Raw genomic sequence first — 14,632 nt, 5'->3', positions numbered from 1 at the left:
CACCCCATTGTCTATGTTTAATTCTTTCTGTTTGTAATGTTTTTTTTAAAAAAACATCACCAAATATGAACCACTTTACTGACTCTAATGAAAAGAAAACACATGAAACTGTATGAGTGTCATGTTTCGTAAGTATAAATCTGCCGAACGACACACAAAGCTCTTACCGATCCTCAGCTCGAAGTTGTTGAAGGAGTGCTTGTTGATCTCCTGGATGCTGTCGTTGAGGGCGATGGCGAAGTCGGCCAGCGCGCACAGGTGACCCCATTTATCTTCACATTGCTGCGAGAGTCCGAGGAAGAAGAGCAGAGAAGAGTCTGAGTCACCCGGACCTCAGGAAGTCACCGAAGACCTTACTCCTATATTTCAGGTGACCAATTTCCACACGACGACGGGAATCGATCACTCGTGGGTTGTACGGATGAGGGACAAGCAGGGAGAACATTTTAAGACGCAATAAGTCTTTCTGCCCCCCATCACCAGGGCAGAGTGAGATGTGAGAAAAGCGAAATAATAAAATATTACAATATTTACTTCAGCCTGGAAATTCTCAATTAGACAGTAAGAAACGGCCTTATTAAAATGAATGTGTTCGACAAATACTCAACTGCAACGCAATTTGATGCTGCTGGGACGTTTTAGTCCCAGCAGTGCCAGGTGGCCTCTTGACTTTGGTGATGTTTCCCTAACAGATATGGAAATCATGACTAAAACTAAAGGCTGTGCACAGACTATGTAACTACACCAGCGTTAATCCTCACGTTGGGTATGAAAACGCAACACATTCGAAAGTTGCCACTGGTTAGTTTCTTCGTCTTGATTTCACAACCTTTAGCTGGTATTTACAAATTTTTGAAAAACGTCTTGTTTAAAAGTAACTCTTGATGCATTTGAGAGATTTATTATGTGGAACAAAAAGTTTCAAAAATCTAAAGTTTGTAGTTTTGGCCCTGCTGGGGCTCAAAAGTCACAAGACATTGACTCACTTTTGTCATCTAACTGAGTCCTCCTCATCGTCACCTTGGGTATATAATTCATCCACAACATGCTCTAATAATGTGTGACACATTCAGCTCATTGATTGATGATGTGACAGTCAGTGGGTGTTTGATGTCAGAGATCTTTATGTAACAACATGATAGAGGAGTGTTAGGGCTCGGTATCGTTCACAGACTTTCTACAGCACTTTCTGAACGATACTTTTTTGTAAAATTCAGAAATGATGGTGCAAATCTTTAGTTTTTCATGCAGTTTAGAGGGGGAGAGCGTAACGGGTTATTTTCTGTGGCTACAATTTACAATCGCTCAACGCAAATATTTACAGACGTTCCCTTAATGCGTCAAACGCTGTCAGTGGGCACACATTTGATGGAAACAACTGAGGCAGGTGTGTGGACAAAAGTTAGGGTGAAAAAGGTGAAATAAAACGTAAAATTCACATTGAAAAAGTGAGAATTTATTTAGGGGCCGACCACATAGAGGCTGCGAATGGTAAAAGCTAATGGGATTTTAATCCTGAGTAAACGTAGCAAAAGTTATGTTTTAAAACAAGAAGGTCAGTGTGGATGTAAAGTAGGAAAATTTGGTACGAAATGGCAAAAACATTTTTTACTAGTGGATAGTATAGGAACAATTTGGTTGGTGTTAAGATATTTAGAAAAAACAAATACAATCTATAGTTATATAGAGCATTTACAGTTTTTATCCTACGAGGCTAAATTCGCTAAAATACTTCAATATGGAAAAATAACTCCCTGATGTGTCATGAGTTTGGAGGCTCTCACCTGTTTCTCAGGCGACAGACCGGAGACGGCCATGTAGGTGCTGCCGATCGTCTTGATCTTCTCGATGTCCTGGAAACGGTCCTCGCCCAGCAGCTGGGACGGAGAAAATTACAAAACACCTATAAGTGCTTTGTTTTTTCTGATCACGCAAAACTTCTTTCTGAAAACATCCACAGTTTGAAATGACTCCAACTCTCGATCTGTGGTCGACGTAATCCCACCTTCAACCACTCTGCATATGAAACATCATTTTAGGGGGTGTTTTGTTTGATTGACAGGCCTGTGGTGCAGTCAGGTTACAGCTGTCGGTGGGCGGGACGTAGTATCGTCGGGTTTCCAAAATAACATGGACGGATTTGATTATTATTTTTTTCACAAGAATGTGATTGAATTATTCAGATTCATGTACAAACGGAATTTACTTATGTGCTAATTTGCCTCCTAAAAAACAGCCGTCCTGCTCTCCTTATCCGACGCCGACGTTCACGAGCCACTCTTGACTCCGTGCCTCTCCGGAGGAGGCTTCCCCCCCGACGCCGGTTCGTGTTTTGAGGGAAGAAGTGTTTGAAAGTGAGTGAGCGTTGGCCCGGGGCAGCGCAGGGAGTGCAGCTGGTGTCTTATCTGTCTCTGCTCTTATTAAGGAGACTTTGACATTTTCTGTCAAAAAATAAATTAAAAAAAAGTCGACATCGACTGCAGTCTGTCCACGGGGAAACCGAAACATGTGCAGTTTGACTTTTTTTACGGAAACTTCAGGCTGAACGTTCAAAACTGAATCTGAAGCGTGGAGTAAAATTACTGAGGAGTTCTTTCATCTACCTGAAATTCACTTCTGATGTGAGAGCTTGAATTCAGAGCTGATAAATACAGGTCAGGATGTAACTCAACCCTGTATTAGAAATATATGATGAATTTAAACTTTTAAATTAGCCAGATGTGTCAAATCTAGATTTAATCGATTAAGTCAAGTCGTGTGTGGAAGATGTTGGAGAGCTGTGACTTTTGTTTTGGGACGGCTTTTTTTATACACACCGAGTTTATGTTAAAGATGTGGTCAATATTTTTTAATTGTCTAAAAGTTGTTTTAGATTTCTTAAACATCTTTTTCTTACAGCCCAGATTCTCTGTTTTCCAGCAGGCCGTTTCAACCGCACGCTCAGAAGTTAAAAAGCAGAAGTAGTAGGTGTACTTCAAAGTCTGCCGTCTCACCTCATCAAAGTCGGCGATGATTTCGTTGAGGAGCCTCAGGCACTCGACTCCCTGGTTGTTCATCTCGGTCTGGGAGTAGAAGTCGGCGAAGCCCGGGATGGAGGCGAACATGACGCCCACGGCGTTGTAGGACTGCGAGTACAGCTCCTGTGGGGACGGACGTCACAAAGCGAAGCCTCGTATGTCACATTTCTCTCAAATAAAAAGCTTTTGTTAATGTGGAATTTATTTGAAGTTCAGGATGTTTTGAGTTTTGAGTCAAATTGCAGTTTATGTTTTCATGAATAGTTTTTGATTAACTACAGATTGATGATTATTTTTTAAACAGTACCTCAACACAAAATTTTTTTTTTTTTAATCATATAAATTATAATATTTTATAATACTGTCAAGGAATTAAAACGCTTTGTCGACGGAGATGTGCCTGTCTTTAGGAACGGTGCCGTTTGGACTTCTGTAGGTTTGTGATGTCACAAACTCACTCTCATGTCATATGTTGACCCTTAGCACGACCTACTGACCAACCTTTTATGTAAACTGGACATCCTGGAAAAGGTGGTGGAGAGGAGGACGCTGAACAAATTATTGTCCATATTGGATAATCCTGTCCACCCTCTCCACCACCTGCTGCAGGGACAGAGGAGGACGTTCTCCAAAAGACTCCTCCAGCTCCACTGTCACAAGGACAGATACAGGAGATCATTCCTGCCGACCGCAATAAGACTGTATAATAACTCACCTCTGGCAAAATCCATCACAGTACAATTACACTGTTGACTGTGTTTCTTGGTTTGTTTGTATATAATATATATAGATATATATTGTACTGTATATATATATATGTTGACTGTGTTCTTGGTTTGTTTGTATATAATATATATAGATATATAATGTACTGTATAAACTGTGCATTTTATATTGTATATTTTATATTTATATTTCTTACTGCTATTTTATTTATTTTATCTATTATTATATTCTATTCTAGTATTTTATTCTATTATTTCTATTATTATCTTATTGCTTCTGTATGCTTCTGTAGCGAAAAAAAATTTCCCCTCGGGGATTAATAAAGTAACTACCTACCTACCTACCTACCTAAAAAAACAAAAAAAACATGGAGCGGTCATATTGTTACGGAGCTAGCCGGCTACAAGACCTAAGAAAGCTTGTGGTTGACCTGGGGGTGTGTCACTCAGAAAAGAGTCAGCCAATCAGAAGAGAGGGTTGTTGATCGCAAAACGTCTTAAAGACGCAGAAACAAAGCTTTCTGTTCCAGGTAGAGCTGAAGAACTTAAGAAAGGAGATATTAAACGATATTGATAGTTTTTGGATATTTTGGATGTCAAGTCTGCAAATAAAAAAACAAAAGTATAAAATTGGGGACCTTTAAAAAAAATAAAAACATTCATTCTTGTATCTGTGCCAAAAAAAACGGAGGTTTGAAGAGTCTTGTTTGTTGCTCAGCACGTGTACTGTAGTATCAGACGGGGTTGATACCATATTGTATGCTGCACTACATTGTCTCCACCACCGGGGGGCAATGTTGACACGTGACCAAAGCGGCGCAGCCGGCCCTGCTGACATGAAACAGCATGTCCACACATACTAATGTAACCTGCAGTAATTCAACGTGTCATTCTGGGGAGTATTTTATTAATGTGCAGGTAAACATAGGGTCCAGACACAGTTCAACATTTCGAGTTAATAATACATTCTCCTTCTCTGTATTCTGCTCGCCTTTTACATTTAATTACACACTTGTGAAAATAAGACACCGACTTAATCGTGACATCCTCACTGACGTTAACCGCACTTAACGAGCTCGGTCGAATGTCTTCAGAGCTACAAAGTGAAACTTGGTGAAAGTTGGACTTCCTTGGTCGTTCTCTGTCTCTCTTTACGACCACGTAAGTCAGGTTTTATTTGGGGGTTTCTTCCAGCAAGTGGAGCCTCTTTAACAAACTTCACAAGGTTGTTTTTTTTCTCTATTATGTAGAAAAGAAAGACAACAAATAAAAGTAGAACACAACTTCCTCCTCGTCATCTCCAAGTTGTTCAGTTTCGGTTGGGATGTGGTGACTGTCTACGTCAGGGGTCCTCCAACCTTTTTCCCCCTGAGAGCTACTCTGATCTGCCACAGACGGTTTTCCAACTCTTCACGTGACAAAGATGAAGTTCATCTTTTTTTTTTATAGCTCTGATTTAGTCTGGAACTCGGATCTGGATACCTCACTACCGTATATGTTTATTGTCCTACAACTCTGACTGTTTCTCTTCAATTCAGTGAAACCTCCAATAGTACTTTGTAGTTTCTGCGGTTGCCATGGTCACACGGTGGGCAATTGGCACCAGGTTAGAAAAAGCAGCAGCGAAAAGAGTAGCGAAGTTACTTTGCATGTTATTTTACAAGCAGAAAAAAAAATCAAATGACGGAAATGAATATACTTCTTCATTAATAGGCAACCGGCAACCTTCACATCCTGCCGATGCGTCCTCGAGCAGGGCACCGAAACCCAAATAATATTGCAAATAATCCAAAAACTACCTGTTGATAATAAATACCACTCAGCTCGATTAATTTCACAGATCATTGAAAACCTCTTCGGCGGGTGGAGGAGCCTTATTAATAAACCAGTGCTGCGGTATCTAAATCACAGAACAATAAACAGCCTGATTAATAATGTAACGAGTGATTAGGACCCAAACCATCCTAATGGATGCATTTTTAATCATGTCCTTTTTAATTAGGAACCGCCACGGGAGCAGAACGATATCAGCTCTCATTCATAATTCATCCGGTGCTCCACCTTTTGTTTTTGGGAGATCGGAGGAGTCGATACCGAGGGAGGGCGCACGAGGACGATACGGCGATCGCACGCCGGCACGTGATAAGTGTCCTCCGACCAAATACCATCAGTCATCTACTGAATCGGAAAAAAAGAAATACATGAAAAAGCCATTTTCATGTCTCAATATCCTGGTGTTGGATATTTAAATAGATTCATCCAAATGGTGTCTCGTCTTTTATCTTAATTGCTGGCAGCACATTACAGAGGAACACAAAGTTGTCAGCCAGCCTTTACATATGACCCACTGACACGCTGTCCTCTAGTGGACTCGCAGATGTACTACACGCATCTACCGCCCCACCCATAAATGTTTCAATAGCTTCATAAGGACTACTCTGCCTGCTAATTTGCCACTAAACTCAAAAGGAGTGAAATCATCAAAACACGGATATAATACCGGTGATGCTGCAGTCGCACAGGATGAGGTCAGTCCACCTTTGTCACCAACTCTCCTCAGTGCCAAACAATCGATACTGAGCTCCAAAACCGCCGCCGCGAAGCAACATGAGCACAAGACCAGCTGTACTCGAGCCTCCGGTCAACAGTTGATAAAAAAAAAACTGCATTCAAGGATTTGGAAGCTCTGCAGTATGATTTTTTTGGGGGAAACAGATTTCGCAGCGCGTGTGAAGTTCAAGCAGGGTCGGATCTGAAAAACAAGCGCAGAGCGGCTCCATTCAAGGGGAAATTAAAAAAAGTACCAAAAAAAGAACCGGGGCTGCAGAGGTTAAGGCGAACAAACCGGACCGTTTGACTTTGTGCTGAGTCACCTTAGCGACGGAGACATAAATCAATGTCCTCTTCGCCGCTGACTGACAACATGTTATTAAAATCAAATCGAATGCACGCCACCCAAAAAAAAAAAAAAAAAAAAAAAAAGGGTCTCCGACTCGACACAGATTTTAGGCTGAATGAACCGATTCTCTCCCTCTCATCTCTGTACGCTCTTTGAAAAGCAATTACGCAGCCTTTTTCTTTTCTTTTGCAGCCTGGAAAGCCAAGGCTGGTTGAACGCATTGTAATGAACGCAAGGGACTAATTTTGGAGCAGGTCTATGGAGGAAAAACGAGGTGAAGCGTGCAAATGTCTCAAAGGAGGTGCTGCTTTATTAAAAAAAAAAAAAAAAAAAAAAAAAAATTCAAAATATTGAGCTCCAGAGTCAGAACTGCGCTTTAGATGTGGACCGTTACCGAAAACATTAACCTTCGTACGTATCAGCGGCTGAATAAAAAGAGGTCCCACACTTAAGTCTTATGTTTCTGTATCAATGATTTCAGATCAATGACTATATTAAAGTGGACGTAGCATCCGGGTCTGAATAATGACACTGGAAGCGCCTTAAGCTGCAATACCACCGAGTGCCACTAGAGGTTGGCTCCAAAAAGCCCCCATAGACTCCCATTCAGCGAGTCAATAAAATTTTTCCATGAGTTATTTAGGTGTTGTCAGCTAAAGTCGCTCCTTATTACTTTTCTGGAGGTCCATCTCAAAAGAAAATAAGCCTCAGAAAGACGTATTTTTGGGGGAGTGTGTCTGTTTGATTGACAGGCCTGACGATACTACGCCCCGCCCACCGATAGCCGTAACCCGACTGCAACCACTGCAGTCGGGTTACGGCTATCGGTGGGCGGGGCGTAGTATCGTTAGGTTTCCAATCAGATCAGTCAGATCCACCAGCTGGCTCCTCCCCCATCTCGTCCAAATATGGCCACTTCCTGCTCCAAACCGCTCTGAACAAGCAAAGATGGCACCGGACAAAATCTGAACTTGAGGCTTTAATAACGACCTTTCTCAAACCAACGGGTAACAATAACATCAAACTTGATATAAACCTTAATTTTCCTTAAGATTAGATTTCCTGCCTTCCCAACTGGTTTAATTACGCTTGGAATGGATCTTGGATCCATAAGTGATGGAGACACTTATGGAAAAAAATAAGGCAAAAAAATTTCAAGACTAAGTATAATAATACCTTAAAAACAAAAAAAAAGTCAATCATTTTTTCCAAAAAGAAATTCCCACCTCGTTGTCCCGGTCCTTCTCCAGGAAGTGTCGGGCCACGTGGCTCGGTAAGATGTTCCTCAGCATGTTCTCGTTGTGTTCTCGCAGCTCCTTCATCTCGTTTATCTCCTCTTTGGCCTGGACGCGCCACAGAAAGTCCAACCGGGCCGTGTACTCCAGCTGAAGACAAAAAAAAAAAAAACACAGAAAATGTTTAACAAATAAAAAAAAAGTTAGAAGTCTCGCCGTAACATCTCGGTGTTTCTGATATATAAACTATGTTAAGTGTGCTAACTTTGTGATTTTGCATTACTTGATGTTTTACATTTGTGTAATTCATTTGGGGTATTGGGATAAATTACTCAGTTATAATAGAAGCCATTTTGTCAAGGATCAAAAACTTGCCCTCTTTCATATGCAGAGAAGATATTCTGAGATATTCTAACGTCGGAGGTCTGACAGTAAGTGCTGACGTCTATGGGCGCGACTTCCTGTGTCCCTTTCAAATTAAAAGCTAGCAAGCATTTCACACACAGTTCAGAGGTATACTAAGTTGGTCTTTCATCACTTTTATCTGCCTTGTTTCGGTTATTTAACAACCAGGACAAATACACACCAGCTTCTTTTTTTTCTCTAAATATTTGATGCTACTTTGAAACCAGAAAATCCCTGATCCTTTCTTTTATTTTGTGCGTACCCCTTTCCAGGCTTTGCAGACAGGCCTCAGCCAAAGACGGGCCTTTGGTAATTACTTAGTTACTTAAAAATTTAAGCAAAACTTCAGGGGAAAGTCTGTTGTTCATGTCATTTAGATGATGGAAAAGGCTAAGCCGCAATTCGGGAACAAGCGGCTAAATTAAAAGAATCCGTTAAAGGCCGGATCAATTATGTAACGCGAGAATACGATCCATCTGAAGTGTGGGAAAACGACTCCGATAAGCAACGCAAATTGCTTTTTTGAATGCACAATTAATACAAAGTCATTTGAATACATTAGAGCCAAACAAAAGTCGGTACCATTTAGTTTGTACTTGTGGAGGAGAGGAATAATAAAATAAAATAAAGAAATCATCCTTGATGTTGAAAATTAACTTCGAGGGCCTGTGAGGATTGAAGCGTCTCTGTCTGCCGTTCGGCAGAAACAGTTGTTGTGATTAATCGTGCTATCAATTAGTGGCTTAATCATACGAGTGAGTACAAAAAAAACCGTCGTTTTTCTAATTAAGAAGGCGAAGCCTGCGGGGAACCCCGTTTTGGCGTGAGAATAATAAGACGGAGGCCGGTGAACGAACGCGGTCGCTCAGTCTTTAACCGACGCGACCTCCGCAGTACCTCCGAGTACGAGAGAAGAAAATAAAATTACTCCTGGTACCTCCCCCCCTCCCTCCCCCGTGCAACATTTTACTTGACGTGAGAGCTGCCGTCACCTCACACACGTGTTTACCGCAGGATAATCTCCAGTTATATGTTCTGATTTGACAGCCAAGGTTCGAATAAGAGGATATTAAACACAAGGCAAAAATCCAGGTGAATAAAAATGGCAAGTACTTCTTCAAGGACTTCTTTTCACCTTCACTGCACTTTTGAGGGAAATTTTGCGCTTTTCACCACACTTTATTTATTTTACAACTGCAGCTGCTGGTTTGAATATTTTACATTTAGTAAGTATTTTAGGCAATATGAGACATTTGGAGAACGTTTTTAAGATGTGCATGAATCGACGGTGGCTGTGCAACTTGTGAAAAACGCAAAAAAGTCCCTCTTTAGTTCCACCGTTTGGTTTTGACCCTTTTGGGCTCCTGTAGAAACGTGGCAGCTCTGTGGAAGAGGACCCCTACGTAGATATGAAGGATTGATTCTAAGCTCAGGAAAACAAAACAATTTTTAGTTTCAGATGATTATATACTAATGAGTAATATATTCGAACCTCTGCCTGGTTATATTTTCTTAAATCACACACACTGCATCTTAAAAACAATTATTCAACAGAAAACTAGATTTAAAAAAAATAACAACAACAAAGTAATAATTTCAAAATAAGAGCTTTTTCTGCATATTTGTACTAAAACGCTTGCCGTTCACCGTGTTTGATGTTGTAATTTCCGCTCCGACGGGACGCAACATTCGGTGAACAACGACCTCATCAGGTCATCATGATGTAAAAAGCCTCTAAGCTTAGTCAAACAAACTCCTGAAGTGAATCCATTAACTGGTTTTATTTCTAGTTAAAAGCACAATAATACAGTTAGAGAGAAGAGTCTCCTTCCCCGTGAGATTAAAATTACCCACCAATCATCTTTTCATCGAGGATTTTTCAAGCCTCGCTGAGTGTTTGAGCATCAGCGTATTGAGGGGAAAATGTGTTTTTGTTAAGCGAAGAATTAACAATCGTATTTAACAAGCACTAAATGAGAGTTGCTCGTCATGACAGAGGCTGCAAAGAAGAATAAAAGAGTGAATCGGTCCCCACTCCATCCCTCTCATCTCGTAGGCTCTTCTTCGCAACACAATAAAATCACATAAAGTGTGTGATTTTATTGTCGGAGTGTGAAAGAGGCGCTCGCTAATGTGTCAGCACCCCTCCGTGTTCATGTATTTTCTTAACAATGGACGACGCTGCTGCGAGTTTATGGCTACAAAAGACTGAAAGGCCAAAATCCAGATGATGCTTCATTCAGCTTTTTCTTAATACGTTGATTTATGACCTCGATATACTTCATCAACACGTGTTTCTGCAGGATCTCAGCTCCTCCAGCGTACAAGTACTCGGTCAAGACAGTTTTAAGACTGCCGTTTTGATTTGCTGACACCTGGTGGTGATTTCAGTGGTGTTTTACCAAACAGAAACTGCAGTTCCTCAAATGGCCACTTGAGAGGCTGGCTCCAAAAGTGAGTCAATCCCAAGCGGTCACCGACAGTAACGTCACCCATTTGGTTTGTAAACTGTCGTTACGAAGCCTCGAGTTCAGATTTTGGCCGTCGACATCTTGCTTTTTTTGCTGCTTTTTTTGTTTCAAGTGTTTAGCAAAGAGCATTGTAAAAGGAAACATTGAAGAAATCAAGAAACAGAACAAAAAATGTCATCCCGAATTTGGATTTATCTACGATAATGAGAAGATAACAAAAAAACAGATTTGTAAAATATCGAACCCTAAAAAAACCCTTAACAACAAGTTATTTGAAATGAAAAGCGCAGAGTTCACGAAAAGGATCACGTTTTTTGCACTGAGAGTAAACAGCATCTTTTATTTATTTGCACTCTTTTCTCTCGGCCCCGACGCTCGAACGGCTTTCTACGAGCTCCAAGCGTTTACGCGCCTCACACTGTCATTGTCTCCGCTTTGCCCAACAAGTGATCGAATTGACCCAGAGAAAATCAATATGCCACGAGATGACTTCAAACACGGCTGCCTTCTACATTCACCGAGGCCACAAAAGACCTTCAATTACGTGGGGCCGTCTCCCTCTCCATCTCTGGCCGACGCCGGGCCCGCTGAACTGCATGATCAAAGGTTGCCATAGAGAGAGCATGAAAGCGGCGTGTGGGGGGGGGGTACCAGTTTCCTTCGGGCTGCTGACTCCGGCTGCATCTTTATATAAAAAAAAAAAAAAGAAGATAAATAAAAAGAAAAACGGCTCGTGTAATGGATCGGACGTGTTGAAACGAAGTGGTCTGCTTTGTCAGAGGGAAACACTCAGGTCACATATTACGCAGCAATAAACCCTGACAGGATGTTTTTCTCTGCTATTACGGCGGTAATGCTGCTACTGCTGCTGTTGGGTATTAAAAGGCTCACTGCCCAATCTTTTTATTTATTTTTTTATTTTTTTTGGCCTCGTAACTTCTTAAAGCGCCATTGACACGCAACCCTTTTTGTCACAGCTTGTTTGCACAACAAAACAGTTCAGCCGAAAAGTGAATTTTCTCACAGTTTTTCATTTTGGTGTTCCCAGATCCCAAAAATCCCCCCGCAGGGAATATGAGTCAGGCCACGCTACATAGAGAATTGTTTCCAGTGTTTGCATCCTCAGACCTCGGGTTTGGAGCAGCCTTTTTGACCAATCAGCATTAAGCGCCATATGTGCCGAAACCATACACTTGTAAATAAAAGTGTTCGTAGCTTCAGGGTTTAAAAATTTAGGCCTATGCAGAAGTGCCTAAAGCTGCAATACCACCGAGTGCCACTAGAGGTCGGCTCCAAAAAGCCTCCTGCTCCATAGACTCCCATTCAACTTCTCCAAAGAAATTCAAAGTCAACAAAAGTTTGTCTACCAGTTATCTCTGTTTTGCTCACTAAAGTCGCTCCTTCTTATTCATTTTCTGGCGCTCCATCTGAAAATAATCCCGTCACATAATAAGAAACAGCTGTTTCAGGGCTTCCTTCGGGAAACATGGATGCTGATCAAGCAAAACAAAAAAGAAATGTGGCAACAGCCTTAACTTGCCCCAAGGAATTTGGACACTGCACTTACTTTTTACAGCTCCAATCTAACTGGCAGGAATGAAAAACCGAAAACACCAGCAAATCAACTTTATGAGCTACTACTCGTATGGTGAAAGTCTGATTACCGATAAAAACTGTTGAAGTCTCACCTGCTGGCCGTGGTAAAACACAGCGAGGAGGAACATGGCCATCAGGAGCAAAGACGTCTCTTTGGTTCCCAGGAAGTTTCTGTTGGAGCCAAAAGAGAGAAAAGAGCTTTTAGTGTTTGGTTCTGTCATTTCACTGATGCAAAATAAAAAAGGTGTAATTCTGACAATGTTAAAAGTAATGTTTTCACTCTGCTTCTCATTTTCCTCAGTCCTTACTATGATCTAATTCTACATGTTATAATAGATAAACTGCAGCATGATATAAAAAAGAAGCTGCTGTTTTTTTTTCCCACCCTCCTAATCTGCCAGTTCAGCTTGTTACACAGAGCAGAGGCCTGACGTTAAACAAGAAAAAAAAAGGAAAAACCTCCATAACTCCGTGTTTTCAGCTCGGTCTGCAGGAGGATCAGAAGTAGTGCAGGATCTGCGGCTAATCTGAGAATCACGGAGGATTACCGGCTCACGGAGATGTAGAGATGCTGCTCCGGGCATTTTTTTTTTCTTTTTATGGAGTAAAGAGCTAAACTCCCAAAACAAGTGGAAAAAATAAAGAGAGAATTTGTTTTTGCGGTGCAAAGGATCAGCTCGTGACAGCGAGAGTTGGTTTGATGTCTTTAGGAAGTAGCGGTGCCAGAAGGAAAACCAACGCAGGACCTGAGAATCTCTGACATCCACGGATAAACATAAATTGGGTGGGAGGTGGGGGGGTTATGCAGATTTTCTTGGTTAAAAATCCAGGTCATTTGATAAAGTTTAGAGCTGAACTTAAAAGTTACACTTAAAGCGCAACACAAATTGTCAGACTGTAAAATGGTAGAGTTTAAAGAAAATTGATTTACACCCTCAAATAACATTTTACTATATTTTTTCTATTTTCCACCACCGGAAATATGGTCCAAAGGTACAGTCGACCAATCAGATCGCTGGGTCGGAACTACTTGTCGTATAATGTTGGTTTGAACCTCGTCAGCGCGACGGAGGCACTTTCTCACCTCTGCCCTCCATTTCAAATAAAACCATACGCAGCAGATGCTACAGAACCTAATCAAGAGAGTCGACTGGACGGAGACGGACTTCAGACGCTGCAGAAAAAGTGGCACTCACTCCGTGTTGTTGTGTACGGCGTCGTAGCGAACGAACAGCGAGGTGTAGAAGGCTTCGGTCAGCAGCGAGTAGATGGCGATCATCACCAGCAGCACGGCCAGCTTCAGCACCGAGTTCAGCCGCAGGAACACGGCGCACGTCACCATCGCCAGGACGCCCGTGAATACAAAATACTGGGAGAGACGGGAGACACATGGACAACGTTCACCAGGTCTATCCTGTATTTGAAACATTTAAAATGTGGCTTACGACTAAAAATCGATAAAAATGGTTTATTTCAGGTTACACCTAAAACACACCTGTGATTAATTAAGGGGCTCAGTAACAACCTCCTTTTTGTACCACGAGCCTCACTTTGTGCTCCGATTATCTGCTGTCAGAGTAGCAAAAAGTGGATTTGGACACGCCCTCAAATGCGCCTTAAATCGTAGGCTTAAATGGTTTAGATATTATCACATACCTGTTAGCATACTGGCATTAGCATTCAAAGTGAAATATACAATACTATTTTTTTTAAGTGGTATTCCAGCAATTTCTTATTGAATTCCCACAATCTTTAGTCAATAATTCAGGGAACAATTTTACAAAGTAATCGAAACAACAGATGTTCAGATATCTTTGACCTAAAACAGTAAATCCCGCATTTTCCCATAATGCAACTCAAGAGCGTCGCAGTCATCCTCGTTGGATCCTTCTTAGCCGGTGAAGCGACTTGTAGTCCAAACTGAAACATCTTTCACTGTTAAATCATTAAATCACAAACTAATGAGCTGAACTTTATGTATAAAGTTGGTGGAACGCCGCTTTATAAAACTCAAATTAAAACTCCGCCGCGGATTCGTCAGAAACATTTTCTCTTTCGCCGCGTCGGACACAATATTCCAGTCTGGTTTTGTCTCGTCTAGAAAAAAAAAACAAAAAAAGAAAAGTCCATCCCTCTTCTGTCTGTCTTGTTTGCACACATCAGACTCTCCTGACCCCTCGGGAGGAAATAAGTTTGTGATGTATACGCGCGGGCAAAAAACGCATGACTCAACTCCCCTCCCCGAGCTCGGAGCTATAAAAATGCAGCTCCCTTATTGAGTCCA

The 14,632-nt window shown here is 41.4% G+C and overlaps 1 protein-coding gene across 3 annotated transcripts in view; it reads right to left on the bottom strand.

Moving 5' to 3' along the window:
* adcy8 (adenylate cyclase 8 (brain)) overlaps positions 1–14,632 on the bottom strand; it is a 77,824-nt gene that overhangs the window by 2,346 nt on the left and 60,846 nt on the right. For all 3 annotated transcript variants that reach the window (XM_069723195.1, XM_069723194.1, XM_069723193.1), the window contains 6 exons: positions 13,545–13,717; positions 12,441–12,519; positions 7,868–8,026; positions 2,994–3,140; positions 1,785–1,877; positions 168–282 (listed from right to left, as the gene is read on the bottom strand). In XM_069723195.1, the coding sequence (XP_069579296.1) occupies positions 168–282; positions 1,785–1,877; positions 2,994–3,140; positions 7,868–8,026; positions 12,441–12,519; positions 13,545–13,717 (766 nt within the window). The remainder of the gene's footprint in view (positions 1–167; positions 283–1,784; positions 1,878–2,993; positions 3,141–7,867; positions 8,027–12,440; positions 12,520–13,544; positions 13,718–14,632) is intronic.

This window comes from Brachyistius frenatus, unplaced genomic scaffold, assembly GCF_029030835.1.
Source record: "Brachyistius frenatus isolate BFR_SWC_R1_liver_20210118 unplaced genomic scaffold, ASM2903083v1 Contig_319, whole genome shotgun sequence".
Taxonomy (NCBI): Eukaryota; Metazoa; Chordata; class Actinopteri; family Embiotocidae; genus Brachyistius; species Brachyistius frenatus.
Note: the sequence above shows the minus strand (reverse complement) of the source record. Positions and strands in the feature narration are given on the sequence as shown.